The 21375-nt window shown below is 40.5% G+C and overlaps 1 protein-coding gene across 2 annotated transcripts in view; it reads right to left on the bottom strand.

Annotated features, from left to right (window-relative positions):
* Positions 1-21375, bottom strand: part of pard3aa (par-3 family cell polarity regulator alpha, a) — a 314117-nt gene that overhangs the window by 208051 nt on the left and 84691 nt on the right. For both annotated transcript variants that reach the window (XM_044031983.1, XM_044031991.1), the window contains exon 3: positions 5843-6017. In XM_044031983.1, coding sequence (XP_043887918.1) covers positions 5843-6017 — 175 coding nt within the window. The remainder of the gene's footprint in view (positions 1-5842; positions 6018-21375) is intronic.

The raw sequence follows: 21375 nt of genomic DNA, 5'->3' as shown, positions 1-21375 counted from the left end.
AGCACCATAAAGCAATGGTGTTTTTCAGCTACTTTTAGCAGCAGAGAATAAACCACTGTAAAAGTTATAATACACACAGTATAATATATAACTGTGGCCTTTTAAAATGTTTGTTAAATCACAGCTACATAAATATTCAGTTCTTGCTCAGGGTTAGATAAGCCTATCGTGACAAGTGGCTCCTGACAATGGAGAGGGTTACGATAGCGCTGCGGAGAAGGAGAAGAGAGAATCATTGTCCCCACGTCCTAGAGTAAATGAAGCCCAAAATAAAAGAGGAAGAAAAAGACACAAAAGAGAAAACTTAAGCACGGCAGCTGAAAAATTGTGCAATGTTTCTTTGTAATTCAATTGCCTCTATACTGATAAGACTCGGCAAGAAATGGAGGGTGTTTCTTCCATTAATTCTACTCTGCAGTTTTGTTTTGGTAGAAAGAAGATTTAGGCAGGTGAGGGTGTGTGTGTGTGTGTGGGGTTGTACTTCACTGCAATATCTGTTGCTATATGGCACTTTTTTGTAAGTCTTTGCCTGAAGTGCATGGACCCAAAACTGGATTAAAACCAGTCCCCATGGGAACAAATAGGTTCACGGTGTTGTGTTTAACAAGATTACCACAAAACTGTCGTATTCCACAATGTGTGCACTGCTTAGTTATTGAGTATTAGAGAAACATTTTGGGGAAGATAATGATCTTCTAAAATCACCTTAAAAAACGCAAATTCATCAGCATAAACGATTTTATAATATATCAGAAACAGCAGGTGAACTTCGCTACTGTTAAATTTAAACCTTAGGTAGTACTGCATCACCTGCTCACCAGTGAAGTGAGAGATTAAAGAGGTAGTCTTGGACCAGAGACAGTTAGACAGAGAGAGGGCAGGTGAAAGAGATAAGTATTGGTGTCTGCTATCAGACCAAGCAGCACGTAGTTCCAAACCTAAACCTGCCACTTTATCTAGAATGGGCAATCAGAGTTTTTTTTGGAAGTCACCCAAGCCCATAATGGAGCAGTCGTCCAGTTTTTAAGACTTAAAATCAATCTGAGATGGAGTTTACAATGCAAGAAAAAGGGCCTATGAAAAATAATGTCTTAGTCAAGCAGCTTTTTCCTTAAATGTTGCTATCTGTGAACAATGTGGACGTTGTGCGTTGGCAGTGTCAGTGTGCATTTCCTCTGCTGTAGTGACTTTTATATGGCCTTGGCGGCAGCAGGGAGCCAGCTCAGTGGCAGACCACTAAGCCAAATTGATTAGATGAAGGCCCTCCTCTTCCAAGGTGTCCACACTTTCTCTCCCACAGGCAATCTCTCTAATGGTCTCCCAGCAACCCGGTCACTGCAGGCTTCAAGGACCAAGAGAGCGAAGAATCAACGACCACAAGCGCAGGTCAGTGGAGGAACGGAAGAAATCATCCACACACTGGTTTTCTTATAGGAGATAGAAGGCAACCTTGTATTTTCTGGTGTTGAAAATTTAAAAGGTGGTCACATTACTAAAGGAAAAATGACATGTTATCTGTGGGCAATTTTAGTTTGATCTCTACGTAAGCGAGGGGTCAATCGCTGCAATCACTGAGATATTTTGTTCATGTTCTGAGGATGTTCCCCAACAACTCAGTACAGCTTTGACCTTTGTCGATGGCACTTTAGCTTCTCCTTTTATTTCCTGATAGAGTACCCTGAGCAGCTGTAATTAAGCCTCAATAAAAACCTAGTAGTAAAAATCCTCACAGTCAAGGAACAATCACAAAAAGTAGTCTTCTCTGAAGGTCAAGGATGGCACTACAGTGAAAGAGGCCATGCACAAAATTGTTTTAGTGATCTGTGGAGTGTTGCATACTTGTATACATGCAGGATGTAAAGGAGATCCTTTGGACAGTAAACACACTACAGTGTAGGATCTCTTCTGTTGACAGCATGAGCGATATGAAAGTGGGCACAGGTGTTCACTCTAACCACTTCAATTAAGGCAGTAAACACTGATCTTAAACCGTAATTGTAACAAGTATAATACTCTCTGAAGTATTTAAAAGGGTTGTCATGCAGAACCTCATGTTCATTCCTGAATAACTTTCAAGAAATCAAGCAAGTAAACTCCTCTTTAAAAACAAAGGACGCCTAAAAAACTCTTAGACTTAAGCCAACATAGAACAAACCATTCAATTTCAAAGCGCCATTAAGAAACAGCTTTAATTTAAAGTTTCAGACATTTTACTTCTCAAAGACTAGAATTTAACGGTAAGTGGAGGCAGCGGCTGCTCTGGGCATCCGTGTAATTGCGGGAAAATTACATTCATTATTGTAATTTACATCTCATCTCCAATCCAATTATTAGCAGTTTGACCTGCATGGCACATGTTAGCATGGGAATCTAAAATGACGTCCCAAGGCAGAGGAAAGGGAAGGATGGAGGACTGACAAAAATGGGAGTGAGAGTTTGGGACTTTGGGAGCTGTAGGAGGAGGGAAAAAAAAACAATCAATATGCCTCGAAAAGATGATGATTTTAAATAGCCATAATTCTCTGCCTTAGAGCACAGCTGCCAAGGGCGCCGTTGCTACACTTTGATGTCTGATATCCAATATTGCTGCCAGTAATTTGGTCATCTGCATCTCCGGATGGACCATCATCATTCCTGTCTGTTTACATGCGATGCCAGGCAGTCAGTCTGTCTGCCTGCATGTCTGTCTGCCTTTCCATCTCTTAAAAGTATCATTCGATACACCTATAAAACTTGTATCTTACTTTTGGAGTTGGAACAGAAACTTTAAAATGGGTAAAAGTCAGTTTGCATTATACATAATCTCAAAGGAACAAATATACACTGTAAACAATGCAATCTTGACAGTAATACTGCACTTAATGTAAACCAACACAGAACAGAACAGTCATTTGCCCTTATCTGTCTGACAGCCATAATCAGGTCCAACACAGTCTCTCTTTCTTATCTGTTTTCTTCACTGTTATTGCAGACAAGAAACTGCTACGATATATCTGTCACCATGGCAGCGTTACATTTCTTGAATGCAAGATGTACAGTTTAGGCCATGCAGGGAATAGGTTTAGAAGAGTGTGTCTGTGTGGGAAGGTAAGACAAAGCTTTTTTTATACATTTGCATCACGTGGCATGACAGGCAACATGAGCAAAAAATAATTCATTACTAATTAATAAGAGCTACTGTTGGAGGTCATATTGCATGGGCAAGACAAACAGCAGTTGGAGCAATTCCCCTAAAATAGTGTTGTGCTTTTGCTACGGAATGGACTTGCTGTTATTTTGCCCACTTTCACTTAGCACAACCTAGTTGCTCTTAATAAGGTGAACCCAACATTCAAACATGCACCCAGTGCAAGATAGCAAGACAGGAAGTGAACACAAGTGCCTGAGAAAATTAGGTGATTAGGTGATCACGATTGGTGATTATTCAATTAGACAGAGCAGAGTTGTGGTTATGCTGCCCCATTTTTGACAATGTGCTTGTAGCCTTTATCCTACTATTATTTTGGGCAACAGAACATTTTCAGATAAATATTCATGTACGTGGCTCCGTAGTGCTGCTGCAGAAATACATCTAAACCAGAGAAGAAGACATTGAGCATGCACATAAGTTATTATAAAGCGAACAGAGCAAACAATGTCTAATTACAAGGAGAGAAAATATGACAAAGATAAGCCCAGGCAATGTAAGTGCAAGAGATGGGATGGTGGGATTATGACATCATCGTTTTCCAAAAGTAGCATAATCACATGTATAAACGAAAACACAAGGGTGGCATTTTGACATGTCCCCACTCTGCGACCAGGGACTGACGCGGGGTTCCCAAAATGCTGTTTATATGTTGATAAAACAGCAATATGATTAAAAAACAACAAAAAAAACCTCAGCCATACTGAGGGACCAATTTATCCTGTTTGCATATGTTAATCATGCACTAATGAAAGGGAGCAGAGGGGATCAGTAGGCGATGGATGATGACATTATTCATATCCCCAACCCCAACTGTTTCCCCCATTAATCAAATAGAAGGTATGATGCAAAAACTTTTTCAGTGGAAGGATGCAGTTTTTGAGTAATCCTTCCACCACATATCAATAGCCTTAGGAGATATAAATCAGGACTGGAGAAACTGGGATATTTGGGGGATAAAAGACACCAAAATACTTTCATATCTCAGAGATCAAGTCATCATTGTTTGAAGCGAGTTGACAGTGCAGGTCAGATATAGTTTCAAACAAACTATACATAAACAGAGTTTGTGCCGGCGGAGAGGAGCTAGGATCTAGGCTTGCGTATGGTCTGGTTTAGTCTGACTTAGGTGTCTAAGTTAAGACAGCCCTGCACCAGATCACGGTTTCCACTTCATGGCATGTGGCTGGGCATGAGCAACATCTGAGTCACTGACTTTTGGTTGTCTGTGTCATGTGTGACTGTGTCCAACTGAGTCTGGCATGTGTGCTCATGTTCATGCATGACTGAGTATCCAACTGTGTCTCAGTTGCTTCCATTGTCTCAGTTTCCACCTGTCTGTCTAAGTCAACGCACTACCATTCCCTGGACACGCTGCACAATCCTGACGGACGCTCAGCTCCACACTATGCACCCCTGAAGCATGTCAAGTAAAACAGGCGTTTGCCAGTTAGTTGTCGAGTAGAAAAAGTTAACTTTGTTGCATGTCGGTATTTTTCAACTGGTGTTCACAGTGTCCACTAACACTAGAGCCAAAGCTCATTAACAAAAGCCCCACAAACTCATGTTTCCATAACCTTTACTCCCTCTGTCTTTTATCCAAAATTCTGACTGTCTGAAAGATTCAAAACACGGAGGCTTGAGCAAATAATGTCTGGGATTTAGCTTCTTTGGTTCCTTAGTATTTGCTCAGTGTGTGGATCGAGAGGTTATGCTTGACTTGAAGTAATTCTTAGCTTTAAAATGTCACGTTCAAATGTCACACTTTTAAATATTTACTATTGTGCTAATACATGCTAATGAAACAAAACTTCATTATTTGAAAAGTGTTTTTGTTGTTTTAGTGTTTATTTTCTCAGTTATTTAATTTCTTTTCAGTCATACTGTGCCTCTAACAGCTCAATAAGTACATTGTAAATTTTAATACTGAGTGATTCCACAAAAAAAAGGGAGATTCCCATGTAATTGTTGACTATAAAGCAGGTGCTATATTGTCAAATGATCAAACACAATGTATAGAACATAACAGAAATGGTGCCTTAGAAATGCACCAGGACACTTGGATTTAGTGACTATACCTGAAATCAGCTATTTGTATTTGCTCTCTGTTACTAACTCTCACAACTGAGGGATGAAGACCATTGTCCAGAGCTGAAGTTCTGAAAAATTGACACTTTGTCTTTAGCAAAACACATTTCATAAGCAGCGTTTCTGTCTTGCCTTACAATTTTCACTATGTTCCTCTGATTCTGCAGCTTCATACACTTATCAGGCTGCACACATTATCATCTCATTGCCACTAAGAGCAAGGGTTTTCAATTACACAAAATCTAGCCAGAGGATTTTTATCCAAATTTCATTAGTTTGGCTGATTTCAAAGCTAACTGCTTGCTGGAGAGTTTCACTGGGCTACAGTAGTCGGCTGCAATCAATTTCCTATGGTTGGCCTCGCAGTGCGTCAATCAAAAAATAGTCAGATGAACAAATGAGACGTTCAGAGATCAACACAAAGTGCCCTGTTCTTGACAGAAGATGTAAAACTAGACCCACAGAAACTGTATGTCTTATACTAAATCATCAGCATGTGCTATGTGGTATAACTGTGAGATATTAGCAGTGAAATAATGCAGTGAATACATTTGACATTGGACTTACTGGATCGCAAGGCAGATGGAGTGACTTCAATCTCACTGCTGGCCTGGTAGGGCTGGAAGCCAGACCCTGAACTCATGTCACCGACGAAGGGTTCGGGACTCTGTGTTCCTGTAGAGCTGGCGCTGGTACCGTCACCTCCATTGTGAGGATCCTGTTCTTCATACACAGCTATGAGCTAGAGTGAGAGGGAATCACAAGAGTATAAATGAATGAGATAAAGAAGAGATAAAGAGATAAAGAAACATCACAGGAATGTTTTCGCAGGTACAGCATATGCTGAACTTCATTTCATAACCAAGGAATGTGCAATCATTTGCACAAAAAAAAAAATTCATCAGTCCAAATCACAAAATCTTGATTTAAGTCTGCAGTGGAGTAGCACAGGATGTTCCGGGTTGCCAGGTTTGGCTCCCACAGCGAGCAGCTGCTTCCTTTCCACAAAGGTGATACGTTGCCAGATAGAAGAGAGAACTCCCCGCAGCATCCCATAATTATCAGTCTAACACACACTGCTCGTGAACACCGCCAACTAACCCACTTCACAAGAAGGAGAGCGATACAGTGGTCTGGATTATGATGTAGAAGAAACACTATACTTTGTTTCTTCTTTCACTGGGGTAAAGTGATTTAGATCATATTAACTACATATGGGTCAAGGCTTTACCTTAGGCCCCTGACCCCTGAGACACACACACACACACACACACACACACACACACACACACACACACACACACACACCAAGATAGAGAGAGAAAGAGTGGTCGTCATTGCCGGCACAACTAAACCTCTCACGAGAAGATTAACATTGTATTCTTTCCAAACGGAGCAATTGTACAGCAGCAGCCTTATGCTTTACAGAACGTAAGAATAGTATGTATATTAAAGACCTGCGATGAGTTCGTTTTTACATCTTTGCTCGACATGCAAATCTATTTATTGGAAGACCATGGGTGTGGAAAGAGTGATGAACAGAGAAAGCATTACTTGCCAATGGGAGCGAACAGCGTTTGTGCATCCAGCATCGTGTTTGTCTGGGGCTAAAAATAATGCGACTGTTTCCCCGTGTATTTGCTGTTTTTCATCACAAGGAAATCTACATATAAACAAGTGCAGAAGCCCCTGTTATTTTTTTCTTCTTCTTCCTTTTAGGTTATATGCAAGGGACGGTGTCAATGCATGCATGTGTTTGTGTATCTGCATCTGAATTTATGCCTTTTTGTGAGTGCTCCTATGTAGTTTACTGTTGCTGTAATACTCAGTGACATCTCTCTCACACACACACACACACACACATTGGCTTTATGCCATTAAAGCAAAGATTTTTTTTTTTCACTTAAGACGCCTCCTCGTATCAAAATGTCGTTCTGATCTTCAAAATGCTTTCCTCCGATTATAAGGGTTTATGAAAAATTTGCTCAGTGTACCAGAAAAGCAATCAAAAAGGAGATAGTGGGTGTTACAAAGTAAGGAGACCTCAATATAACACAGTTAGGCAGTTTGAGGAGGTACAATTATTTATGTATTTATTTATTTATTTAGGTAAATGTGTAAATGATCAGTCTGGTTCAGGAATCTTTTCGAGCCAAGTGTCAGGAGAGATGAGGTCTGTGTCGAGAATGATCTAAAATGTCTGAGTGTGTGTGTGTGTGTGAGCAATAAAAAATTAGCAACAAAGTAATCAGGACTCCCATTCATATGTTGCGGGGTGTATTTAGCAACCTGACAGGCTTTGCACTGCCAACTGCCCATTTAGAGAAGTGGCGAATGCGGATATTGGTGTCCCAGCAAAGTGTGATTCATTTTCAAATACTTTCCAAAATCCCTCTAATTATGTCCACTTTGCTATGTCATGCACCCATTCACCGGAGTCTCCAGAGCTCTCTGTGGGCCTGCATTCAATATTTACAGGCGCTTGAAAGTGCTTGTTCATTCCTGAAACCCAAAGAGCCTTGAAAGGTTGCCACTATTCATAAATCGGAGGACCTTTCTTGTAAGCTCATAGTGCTGAGACATCAAAATACCTGTTCATTATCTAATTTATGAAGTCAAACAGATAAAGCGGGTGATCGGCAAAATGGTGAATTTGTGTCATTGGCTACCGATAAGCTTAATTGAAAATATATAATTTAAAAAATGGCTTAAAACATAACATAAAGGGTAATTTGAAGTCATACAAGAAAAAAAAAATGTTTCTGTTTCGTTCCGTTGTGTCTGTTTTTTTCTTTTTATCTACCATATCCAGTTAAAACACTAAGTGAATTATGGCAGATGCTTATAGCCAGATATCTGGGTTATGACCAAACATAAAAACAGTATGTAAATGGGTCTCATTTTTGTAGCTTCTCTCTGACTCTCTTCCCTTTTTTAAATCCTGCTCTCTGTCTGTCTGTGCTGTGGAGCAGTGGACACACTTGGCCAGAGGGAAAACTGATGCAATTCTTGCTGTTGACAGGACAGAGCTCAAGAGGCAATGCAACAAAAGCCATCAAACAAACACTTTCCCCCCCACCTCCATATGGGAATTGGTCACAGCCACTTAGAACTGAGACAATTTCAGTTTTGTTTTGTTTTGTTTTGTTTTTTAAAATCTCCCACTTTGCCCTCGCGGATGCTCTGCAGCAAACGTCAAGTTGTATTCAGACTTTTTTCAAAGGGGAGAAAAAGTTGTTTTTTTTTTGTTTTTTTTGCACAGACGGCAACAGCATGCCTAATTTTCAAGGAGCGTGACAGCTCAAATTGAGAAGGCAAAGCGGGTGGGAGGCGGAGAGGCAATGTAAAAATAACAAGATAAGGTACAAACTACAATAAAGAATATAGATGCATCACAACTAAAGGTAGGGAAAGAGGAATGAGAGAGAAAAGGCACATGAGAGGAACTTAAAGAAATGTTCCAGTTTCCAGTCTCGGGATAAACTCTGTAGCAATTTGAAAAACCTATTTAGCTCCTCCCTGCTTCAGTTGAGAGAAGCGAGGAGAAGAGAAGAACTGACTGAGTCTTATTTCATGGACCTCTCTCTCTCTCCAGCAGGGAGCTACAGCACTGCTGCTGCCTTAAGCCCCTGGAGCAAGGCTGACACTCATCCACTCTCAACCAGTTCCACTGACTGTCACAGCAGCTGCCAATCAACTCCTATCTACCTGGAAGCCTGAGGGCTGCTGGAGAGAGGCATGAGCAGAGGAAGGAGGGACACGATGATGAAGGGGTGAGATGAGGCGGAGGAGAAGAAGTAGAAGGGAAATAGAGAGAGAAAGTCAGATGAGGCAGGCTATTCTTTGCAGCCAAGGTACAGGCTGTATTTGGAATTCAGCATTTCCATATCTGTAACGGAGAGAGCAGGGAGACGGGGCACAGAAAAACAGAATCTCAGGGATGCTTTTCATGTTGCCCTCCTTTGATCTCCTTCTGGCTTTTGGCAGGAAGGGGCGCGGCAGACGAATAGAGGGTGAGGAAGCGGCTGAGGAGGGAACGAGGAGATGTTTTGACAACCTCTCTCCATCTCTTTTCACTCTTCTTCATTCCTCCTCCACTAAACACACCCCTCCACTCTCATAACCTATGATCTATGAAGGAAGCCTGGGCATTAAGATTGGCAGCCCTACAAAACATCCGTTTGGCATCCCCAAGCCTCCGCCAAACATTCGCCAGGCACCATAAGGACAACTCGAGAGAGAGGCAGAGGTTATTAGCAGTCATGGGGCAGCGTTGGCAGTGCCACCGGAGACATGTAATACCTGCACTGCGACAGTCTGACACTAATCCATATCTGCCACAACAGCTTTTTCACAGCCGAGTGGATTGGGCGACTGACATGAGTCAACCCATGGGGAAACCTGTATGCTAAATTGACACTTCCAATTACAAAGCACATCGAAAGTTGCACCAGCCTACTCCCTGCTGTGAATATTTATTGCGGCACAAACACGGTCCTCGGAGACAAGACTCATTTTTATTCATTTGTCTGTGATACGTTGTTCTTCTCCCTTTATATCCAAAAGCTAAAGCTCAGTGTAAGGCTGTGCGTTTGACTTACAGAACGGGTGGATAAGACACATTTGTTAGACTGAATTAAGTAGGCCAGATACCACTTGTTTGTGTCTGCTACCAATATCACAATCTTGTGTATCTACCAATAAAAAAGAAAATAAACTGTGCTGATGTATTAACCACCTAGTCATAGCCAGCTGCATCCGGCCCTTTCTGAAAATGAATCTTCAGTTACATAAAGAAAAAAACATTATACTCCAATAAATGGAAAAAGAAAACAGATTTCCCACAACATGACTTAGTTAAAGTCCTGCAGCTTTAATTGAAAAATGTTCACAAACAAATAGCACTGTGGGCTGTTTTGCTTTTTTCTTCTTTTAGTAAAAAGTATCTACCCATGTAGCCCTCACTCATGCTCTGGTTACATGGCAGCAGTGGCACATGTGCTCAGTGAAGCATTTAAGTGATATTTTTCAGATATCATCTCAAATTTCACTTTTTTCTTTCTCCATGATTTCATCCAGTACCAACACTGTGCATCACACCGACTCGTGCCGATAGAATTAAGTCCCTTCACTTGTGTTTGTGTATTTTTTTTTCTTATTCTTTTAAGATTAAATAAAAAAGGAACGATATTTTGATCCGTGTGTATTAATTTGGTATGACGTAAGTTTAGTAAAGTAAATGTATGTTATGCAATGTGCGTAACTTTCATATTACATATATTGTCTCTGGCAGAGAACACACACATACACACACAAATAGTCCTGGTTTATTTCCCCTTCCTGTCGTTTATCATCATTTTACTGCAAGGGCACCAGGGGCACAAAGTTATTATAGGTACGGTAATGGTGGAAACTGTGAAAGCCACTTACCCCACCAAAAATAAAACAAGGCCTCTAAAACTTCTTGAGTAATAGCCATGAGCCACCATCATTCATCTATCCGTTCATGCTCACCCACAGTCTCCATTCTCCACGGATCCATCATGGATTGAGATTTTTGATCATTTATTGATCATAATTCCTTTACGCACAACTTGTGACCTTAGGTAACATTGTGGTGTATTAATAGTGTAGTTATCACATACTGTTTTCAATATTTCATCATTTCCTCCTGTCCATTATTTCCCACATGTCCTTAGCTGAGCAAACCGACAAAGTGCTTAGTCCTGTATTCTTCCACCTCATTAATATATTCAGAGAAAAAAAGGTCTGAAGTATTCCGGCCTGCCATCGCTGGCATTCCAAATAACCCTCACAAGGAAGATGGCAAAACCCAAGAAACATATGCATATTTCAGGTGCTGTCACATGGAGTTAATGCGGTGGAAGAATGCCCTGAAGGCATGCAGAGGCAGGACCTGAAATGATGACATACACCACAAAGCAAATGTAATATGCAAAGACGCTGCAACATATTGAATACATCCTATAATTTAATATGGAGCAGTGGTGGAGGCGGTGGGGGTTACTGGGTATTGGGGGTTGTCGGGAGGGGGTGGTGGGCTTACACTCTGGTGAGCACGAAGATGACAGGTTTAAGGAAATATAATCCCTAAACAAGCAAATGCAAGTCCTAAGATAGTTTACGCTGCTGTTCTCGCACAAACATTAAGTCATCATTTATTTTATTTTTTATTTTTTTTAAAGCAGAGCAGCTCATGAGATAGATATACTGCTAGAAGAGGAAAGAAAAACAAGGTAGGATGGGTGTTAAAGAAAGAATCAGCAAAGAGCCAGTGGGAAAATATACAGAGCAAGCTAAGTTTAACTAGATTAGAAACTCATCCCTTTCAAATCCTCCCGGTCAGGTTCTCGTCCCTGCCTTTGAAGAGTTCCTCCTGTATTGGGGGAAACGAATTCAAACCCATTAAGGCACCCTGCGCTAGTGTTACCTGTGCAGTGCTGACAGAAGGGGAAAAAAAACCCTACTACACCCCTGTCGCATTCTGCTGTGCATATTAATATCTTATAACTCACGGTCGTATGTACGACTCAACAGTATTTAGCCATGGGAAATAATAACACTTCACTGAAGGTGCACAAAAGAGGCAACTTAAAAGTGAGAGAAGGGAGCAATGTGGGGGGGAAAATGATGACACGTCCGTGAATGTAATTAGGGTGGGTGCCCACAAGAAAGCAAGAAACATGATGAGCATCTTATGATCTTGATGGACTACATAACAATCTGTCCTTTAACACCAATTAAAACTGAGAAGACATGGAAACATGCTGAACTAATCGTGTTCCATCAACACATCTACATTGTTAAATGTAATCATATTAATTATCATATTCCCTTCTAGGTGAATAGTTTGGTTTTTTTTACTTTCAATTAATGTGAGCCATGGCTTTCACAATTTTCCACTTAACTTTTTGTTGCCTAAAAGGATGTCATACTTTGAGGGTGAATAATAAGAAAGAGCATGTGCAGACTGTTCGAGTACGACCTTTTCTTCATGATATCTTTTTTTTTTTTCGGGTTTCCATTAGGAATAGTGCCAAAATAACCAACCCCCACTGTTACATTTTTTTTGGCACCAGAGTAAAATGGAACAATATGGTCAGGGTGGAGCTGCTCCAATCAGCAGACTGTCATGGGTGGTGCAGTCCAATCAGAAAACTGGTCTAGCTCCACCCATGACAGTCTGCTGATTTGGACTAAGGGCAACAATCCGAGCAGGAAAAATAAAGAAGCTGCTGGATGTTCTCCATTGTTGTCTGTTGCAGCGTGTTCAAAGTTGTCACTCGTTGTTGTTATCCATTGTTGCTGCACACGATACAACGCCACACTATGTATCTCGCTGTGCACGCCACACCTACCAAGTAAAGGTGCTGTTCTCAGTGGACACCACTCCAAACTGTACGTATACTTCAGCCCTCAGTTTATTAAAAAAGAAGAAGAAAAACTCAGTTTTTGATACACACTTTGGCCTTCAGCTTAGCAGAACTTTTAGATGCACATATTTGACACCACACTAAAGAAGAGTAAAAATAATTAAATAAAATAAAACACACATATGGGCAGAATAAAATCATTTAAATTAATTTCTACCATTCGTTTTCCTCCAGCCCATCCCCACCGCACTGCACACGCAAATTAATGAAGCTTTTCATCCCTAACCTTGATTCACACGCAATACAGCGACCAGACACTTTGTCTGTGGCCAAGATCACAAATAAACACATATGTGTACGTGATTGCACCCACACTGTCACCCATACACACAAACCACACACAAACATAAAAGCACAAAAAGTCACAGTTTGTGTATTAGTATTCCTCTCTGAAGGTGATGGAGACACCTTCTATTCTAAAAGTGCTTTTCCAAAGGAAGTGCCCTTCAATCTTTCATTGGTTATGCAAAAAGCCAGAAGAGAGTAATTAAAAACTCCAGATCCAGGGACCTTGGCACGGACAGAAAGAGGGCCAAGAGGAAAAAAAGGAAAAGCTTCAAACATTTAAGGCCTCCCTGTGGAACAAGATGAAGGCAATGAGAAGCAGAAAGTAGAGTGGAGCAGACAGAGAGGAAGGACCATACAGTATCTGTGACAAGGCCATATATCTTCTGTAGTCAAGGTAGATGGAAATCAGTTGTTTCATATCTGCAACTAAGGCCAGGTTTGATAATTAACCAGAATTCAAGCTTTAAGATGGTGCTGACATACACCCTGACATTAACAAAGTGTCCATTTCTAAAAAGGCTAATAGCAAACAAATTTCTCTTTGATTTTAGGAGGATATCATCAAAAGCATGTATGCATGAGACCTTTCTTCACAGGTTCAATGTGTAAGAATTTGTGACATCTAATGGTGAGACTACAGATTGTGCAGTAAGTTTAATTACATGGAAAGCAACACCCTGGATGTCCAATCAGACTGCTGTAAAAATATGGTGGCGTAAAATGGCTGGCATAAAGCAAGGCCCTTACATAAAATACAAATGCATGATGGTAGTGGTAGAGCGACTTGGGTTACATTCCCGGGCCCTGTCCTTGGGCAAGACACTTTACCCCACATTGTGTGTGAAGGTATATGAAAGATGTGCGATAGAAAATGTGCTGCACATAGGCGAATGTGTGAGTGAATGGGTGTGAATGTAAAATCAGCTTTGAGTGGCCATCAAGACAAGAAAAAGCACTATATAAATACAGACCATTTACCATTTACAAACATACTCACATAGCACATTTAGTTTCTGTCAACAAGCCTTCCTAAACACACTGGACACAAACTAACACACCTCTAATAACCAAAATTGACCAAGCAGAGTTGTGGGTTTTGGGTCAGAGAGCTGAATATCACATGCACAGTGTGAGTTCCAAAAAAGAAACCAGAGAAGATCAGCAAAGGAAGTGTCAATTATGTATATATTATGTATAAAAGTCCTAAGATTTAGGCAATAACTCTGAACCAAAAGACATTGCAGATCAAAATACAATATCAGCAGGACACGAGGGATTGAATTTGACTCCTCTTTGCCTGCCCCCTGGGCGGCTCTGTCACCTGCAGTGTCCCCGAGTCAGCTGCCTGATAGCCTGGGGCCATGGAGCGACCACAGAGGCTGAATGTATGCACAGACTATTTTATATTCAAAAGGAATCACTTTGAAATGTAAAATAAGACTTCAAAACCTTATACTTCAGTCAGTTTGGCTACTGAAAGCAGATCACTGCTAATAAATTCAGCATTTTATGTATTTATGTTGCTGTGAGCTGTGCTTTCAACTCTAATTCAATAATCAGATCTGAAATATTCTCTAATCTGTTGTATTATATCTATCTATATATATATATATATATATATATATATATATATATATATATATATATATATATATTTATAGTGCCTTTAAAAAGTCATTATAAAACCCAATCAATACCAAATCTGTGGAATAAACTCTTGACTCCTGTTTATAGCATATAGGTAATTCAATCACTATATATATATTATATTATATATATATATATATATAATATTGTACTGTGTGTGTATACATTAATAAACATATACCCAGGGAATTAAAATAGCTCCAAATGTTTTGTAAATGTTTGTTTTTGGTCTAATATGAAGACAACCCAAGCTAACTGGTTTCTTCAGCATTCCTTCAGTCAATCTTTAACTATCATTTTATCATGATAATTATCACTATTAACTCATTTGTAAGTGTTTATTTATTTATTTTTAGCATGAAAGCATTTGTATCCATATGGCCTAGCCCTACCATAGGTAAGTGACACCTTCCTTATTGCCGAGTTAACTTTTCTCCTACCAACAGGATTACAATACATTTGTCAGGATAGACAGGAGCTGCCGAGCTCTGGCCAGGTTAAGACATGGCAATTGACATAAATTGACGTAAAATAAAACAGGTGAATTTTTGATTGCTTCATTGAAATTATGGTATAAACATTTATTAAATAGATGCATACCGGATAAAAATAAGTGATAATATTAAGTACAAACTGAAAAGTAATTGACCTATGTTTGTGTTTCTGTTTAGAACCGGAGTTTACTATTTACAACAGGTTAGTAAAGGCAACACACAGGCAATTTACAACCTTGTGTGTTACTGCGTTCAACTTACTCTAACTGTGTCTGACTCCAGAAAAAGAGAGTTTGGGCGAAAATGCAGCCCGGCGACAAAGAATACATGCATACACAACACACTATACTACACTATTAAGATCCCCAGAGTGATATAGTGATCCCCATGGTAAGTTGCCGTGACGTCATTATATAAGCGCGCACACACACACAAACTAGTGACGAGCAAAGCAGTTGTTTTCCGTGCACTGAATCATTAGCATCGGTTAATTAAAAGATAAGATTAATTCAGCACTTCCTGCATGATCAAAGCACAGCAGACTCTGTCTGACAGTAACTGAACTAAAATATGGCTAAACGAGTTGTGATTTGGCTCAAGATCAAACACACCAGACTACTTCCTTGCTAAATGTTGGAGATTGACGCATTTTCAGGATGTTTGAGTCTTTTTTAACTGATCTCCAGTTCTGCCTGCTCAGTTTGATTCCTGTGTTGGAAGTTGCACTCATGTGAAGACACTCAAATGACGTCACATTTTAGTATCGGCTCAGCTCGCTTGGGACCTCGCCAGAGCAGGTACCAAAAAAAGCCGTAGGTACTATCCTTTTTTATATATATATATATATATATATATATATATATATATATATATATATATATATATATATTTATATTATTTATTTATTTAATGTACTAACCTAAATGGAAAAGAAAAACAATGAGTCGAGCAGAGCCATGCTCCAACTGTATAATGGAAAGGTGCCATTAGTGACCCCTATAGTCTATTAGTAGACCAGATGTCAGTGTTGTCAACTAACTTCTTAAGTGTGCAGCAACACTGTTAATAAGCTGATATAACTGGTTAACTGGTCAGCTAATGACCAAATTAGTTGATTACACGGTATTTGGCCAATCAGCTGGTAATTAAGCCAGTAAACCAGCTACTGAGCCAGTCAAATTTGTGTATTAGCTTATACGTCAGTGACTAGTATACCAGGGGGCTATGAGCCACTGAATTGTTTTGTCCAGCCAGTAAGCCACTAAACCAGTGACTCAGTCTCCCTGTTAGCCAGCAAGAAGATGGCCGAGTGGAGCTTCACGCTCCACTGCTGGCACCGGATTGAGGAGAGGCAGAGCCAACATCCACAACACACGCTTCCGCACATACACAAGAACACAAACTAGCCAGTGGGGACAGCACTGTCATTATCTGCCATCTGCAGGCCTGAGTGGCCTTAGCCTGAAGGGAGAGGAAACGATGAGGAGAGGAGGTGAAGCGGGGAGAGAGCATGCTTGTCCTTATGTGTGTACCTGTAGGGGGTTACAAACACAAAGTGACACTCTGGCTAACACACCAAAATGCAACAGAAATGGCTCAGTGCCAATGAGGGAAGAGACTCTGTGAGCGAGGTGAACATCCAGCGAAGACAGCAAATCCAGCAACATGTCCAACAATGACGAATGAAAAGTCTAAACACCATCACACTGTCATTTAAAATGATTTAAATAAATCAACTGTCACATGGCGCCTGTTTTTATGTGCATTTTTGATTTTGTCACAGTGTTCAAAATGGAGGAAAAAATTGGCATATCGATAAAAGGTATTTTTTAGTAGTGTAATAGAAACAGTTTTGGCAAATTAAAGAGGAAATCAAGTGACTGAAATACAGCAGGTGAGTAAGTCAGAACCGACTGAACTTACTCACTTTGCAGCAGATGGAAACACAGACTCACAGTTTGTCTGACTTCTGTGACTCTGTGAAAATTCAATTAAAATCTTGCGATACATTTTAATGTATTCTAATCTAGTGTTACACAATTTATTTCTGAACCATTTCACACATATGCTAATTTCTTAATATGCGTGTGCGTTTAGTTTCACGGTGAACTGAAGTGGCAGGAGATCTGTGAATGCAGACGTGTCAGCAGGACATGCAGAGTGTACGATGGTTCTGTCTAAAGACAGCAGCGAAACTCAGCATTGAAGATTTCGACTGAATAACAAGGACATGGTCCACTGAGATAGTGAGTGCATTTTTCCTGCAGCTCCTCTCTACCTATGCCCTTTCTGTGGCTGTGGCTGCGTGTCTTGCTCCACAGATCTCAGCAGTGTGTTACCAAGGTTCTGACTGTGGATAAGTGCGTCGCAGTCTGCTTCACGTGAAAACAGACTTATGACGTGAGGTATGAAAGAAGCTTCTTGCATGAGACTTGCATGCACCTTTCAGGAGGTGTCAGGCTGACTTGAACCTACTGCAACAATGTAAAACATGCAGGAAAACACCAGACACTTTGCTTATCAGTTAGACTGCTATAGGCTGAGGACAGATGGGTGTCTGGTTTTGGTCTTTTGAGTTATTTCTGAGTGTCAGACAACATCACAGTCTGGTTGTTTTCACATACAGATCTGAAGATAGTTTGCCAAAAAAATAAACTAATCCTGACATACACTCTGTCACACAAAATACTGACAGCTAACAATACAGTTATTCCACGAGTCCTTGCACTGTGCAAGCCAAGCTGACACTACGACACATGAATGACAAAACTACACAGATATATCCATGCGTCAAACATAGCGAAAAAGTAAATGAGCGTTATTTTGTCTGCTTTTGATCTTAAAGTTGAAACATTTTCCTCTCATTCACTCTGTTCTGCTGTATAGAGAACCCGCCTCCTAATTCAACCTCTCAGTCCTTTCCAAATGGAAGTTTGTGTCTTAGCAAGGCAGCTTGTGCCCTCTAGTGCATGCCACTCTCCAAGTACCTTGCAAGCAACAATGCTCTTTCATGTCCTCCTACTATTTCTACAAACTCCCGTAATAAAATAAAAATGTGGCTATGGAATATTGTTGCTTCAAATACCTTAAATGACAGTCAGTCAGACTCTTCTCAGAGTCCTACAAGATTACACATTTAATCTGTCAGAGCAGGTAGATGAAACCTCTTAACACAGTGGGACTGGATTGCTAAAAGGAAGGCTTGCGCTACTGTTTAAACAGACACTAACTCAAACGAATGCATCTTTACACTGAGTGTGAGAGAAGGGACACGACGATGTACTGTGCCGCTCCCCATGCATAATGGGTGGTTACATGATGGGGTGGGGTGCATGTCTGGGGAGTGCTGCTGAACTCCCGTAACCTCAATTATTCAGCATTAGTCCCTGCTATTGATTTCCTGTTGGATCGACTTACCGAGTCCCGGGCATTGGGACAGTGACATGCTATAGCTTTCCCTGGGAGGGATCTTTAGGAATGGATGGATGTGAGTCTGTTAGAGGGAGAGAGAGAAAAAAGATACAGATCCACCGATTGGAGCAGAGTTTAATTAAAGATACTCCTTATTAAGACTGTGATAGATGAAGATGTCACACTCGACGGCGAGTTAGTTACCATGAGGTGAAGGGACTAGTTAGTTTGACTCTGCAACCTTGGGGAGGCAAGGTGACATTGTGTAGAGGCCAGAGGGTTCCCATGACTGGAGTTATTGCTGAGGGAGGAACAATATTTATGTTTGAAAGGAAAACTCAGTGGCTGTCAGATATGCAGGGGAAGACTAATTGTTTTAGGATACGGGGTATTATTACTAGTGCTGAGTTTGGGGGAGCTGGTCCTTTCTCTCAAGCATCTATCAGTGCCCAAGCAGACCTCAGTGAAAACAAATAACATAATAACTATGTCAGGCAAAGTCACCCTCACAGTTTCTCACACTTCCTAGAACAATCAGATGTGAAAAACGAGTCACATGCTGGCAAAACTTTAAAAACAACCTTCTGTTGTTACAAAAGGATTATCTTGCTGTCCCTTAAAACTAATCAGTGTAGGTCTGTCTTCCTCTCTCTCTCTCTGTACCTGCTGAATAGTAAGACATGGGTACATTCCAAATCCAACAGATGGCAAGAGTAGCCTTTCTGCAGATTCTCCTTGGCCCAACCTTGAGAAGCTGTGCTGGGCTGAGCAGAGCACTGATGTGGGCTGAGATGGTTTGGAGGTTGAAGACTGGAGGGTGCAAATCAGCGACCCTGAGCCTAAGAGACAGCTTGCTGATTTGAGGAAGTTGAAGTACATGCAATTGTGTTGGGCAACAACTGACCTTCTTTTTCCATTTTAAAATCTCAGTACTCTTGGTTTTAATTGTAAGTTAAATGGGGAAAATAACATTATTCAACTGTTTTGAAAAAGAGCTTCATTTTATGACGCTGTCCTTACTCTATTTGAGTTGAGATTAAATCTGAGAATTTAAGGACACTTCATCGCAATTACGACAACTATAAAATATGATGTCACAACTTCAGCTCAGCCTCTGTTTGTCAGCTTATTTAAATGAAGGCTTGGGGCATTTAGACGAAGTGCCCTTCTCTGCTACCTTTTCATGTATTGTTAATTGTACGTCAAAGGATCCCACTCATCGTTACTTTTTCTGAATGACAGTCACTGAAGTGGTGCATGGTGATAGTGTATGTCTTAGTTCCACCTAAAACTATTCACTCAAAACTCAAGAACACTGAAGAAAATGGAATTATCTCACACATTTTGGCCCACGTCTGCAGTTGCTTTAAATGGGATTGTGCGGGGTGAAGAGGGCAAGGCTCGGGTCTTGGCAGTGAGTAGTTAGCTGTCGGCAATTTCAGTTCAACCTCTTAATCAGCACTTAATTGACAGTGTTGATGACAAGCCAAGGCCGTGCGGCAGACCACAGTGACTGTTTACTGCTGTTTTCTCTTTTCTCTGCAAACAGAAGCAATGCACTAACCCTCAGCAGACACACAGATCTCTAAAGACCAGTCTGAATGTGTTTCCATTATGCCAAATTGCATTGATGTTTGCACACTTTCATGCGTCAGTGCTGGGAGGCGTTTTTGACCTGGGTTCATACCTGTCAAAGCGATAGTGTTCTAATATTTTGGCAACACACTTCCGTCATAATTTGCTGGTGACATTTTAATGTTTTATTCAGTTAAGAGTGTAGATCAAAAAGCACCATAATTACCCCCCTCATCCTTAAAAGTTGGCAGTACGGTCAATGAGGATAATACAGAATCTGTCAAGACTTGGCTCTGAGTTTGAGTCATCACAAAGTTACAAGACTATCAGCCTGGAGGCAAAATTCACTTTGAACCCACACATAACTTTGGTACAACTTGCTGCGTATGAAAAAAACAAAAAAAAAACATTCAACTATTTGTGTCTGTCTAGAACTCAAAGGGTAATACCAAAGAGATTTTCAACTACGGGATGAAGAGGGAGATAAAGACAGAGATAGGGAGGTAAAATAAAGATCTGCACTTCACAAGATGACATAGAGCCTGTGTTGGCTCACACATAGTGGCATGAATGTAAATCAGCAGGTGGATCATTCTGTCAGCTATTTTCAGGAGTGAAGAGGAGAGGCTCTGTACTGTTCTCCTAAAAACTCATATTCGCTCTTGTCTGTACAAACTTTAACTTCCTCTTTCTTCACACTTTTTTAGCTCTTGACTCTTCACTCTCTGCCAATAACACTGCTTATCCCACGCTGTCTTTTCATGCATATCTCTTTTTACTAATCGTCTATATGAATAGGCTAGATCTGACTTGTCTTACCAGTCGTGGCAAAGTTCATTAAATGAATATGTAGTGATAAGTGAGCTTCTGCCACAGCCATACAGTTCATTTGCCATGCTGTTTTAATGACATGACCAAGGCAGCTTACATGGAGAAAAGGACCAGAGAAAGTTAGATTTATGTTTGTGTCCTACTGAGTCATACACTTGTGAGAAACAATTCTGCTATTAAGTGAAGACATTTTATTTATTGGATTGTGGGAATCAAAACTCAGGAACTGTTCCCAGCTTTTTAACTGGGAATTGGGTTTGGGGCAGTAATTGAATAAAGAATCAAAAAAACACTCCATCATTGTTTGTTGTTGTTATTTTTCAGTTATGTGCTTGGTAAAAACATATTTAGATGTGTTTTTACAGCTGCATTACCCACTATACCCTTTTTATGGATGGCA

The sequence above is a fragment of the Solea senegalensis genome, linkage group LG1 (assembly GCF_019176455.1).
Source record: "Solea senegalensis isolate Sse05_10M linkage group LG1, IFAPA_SoseM_1, whole genome shotgun sequence".
In the NCBI taxonomy this organism is placed as follows: domain Eukaryota; kingdom Metazoa; phylum Chordata; class Actinopteri; order Pleuronectiformes; family Soleidae; genus Solea; species Solea senegalensis.
Note: the sequence above shows the minus strand (reverse complement) of the source record. Positions and strands in the feature narration are given on the sequence as shown.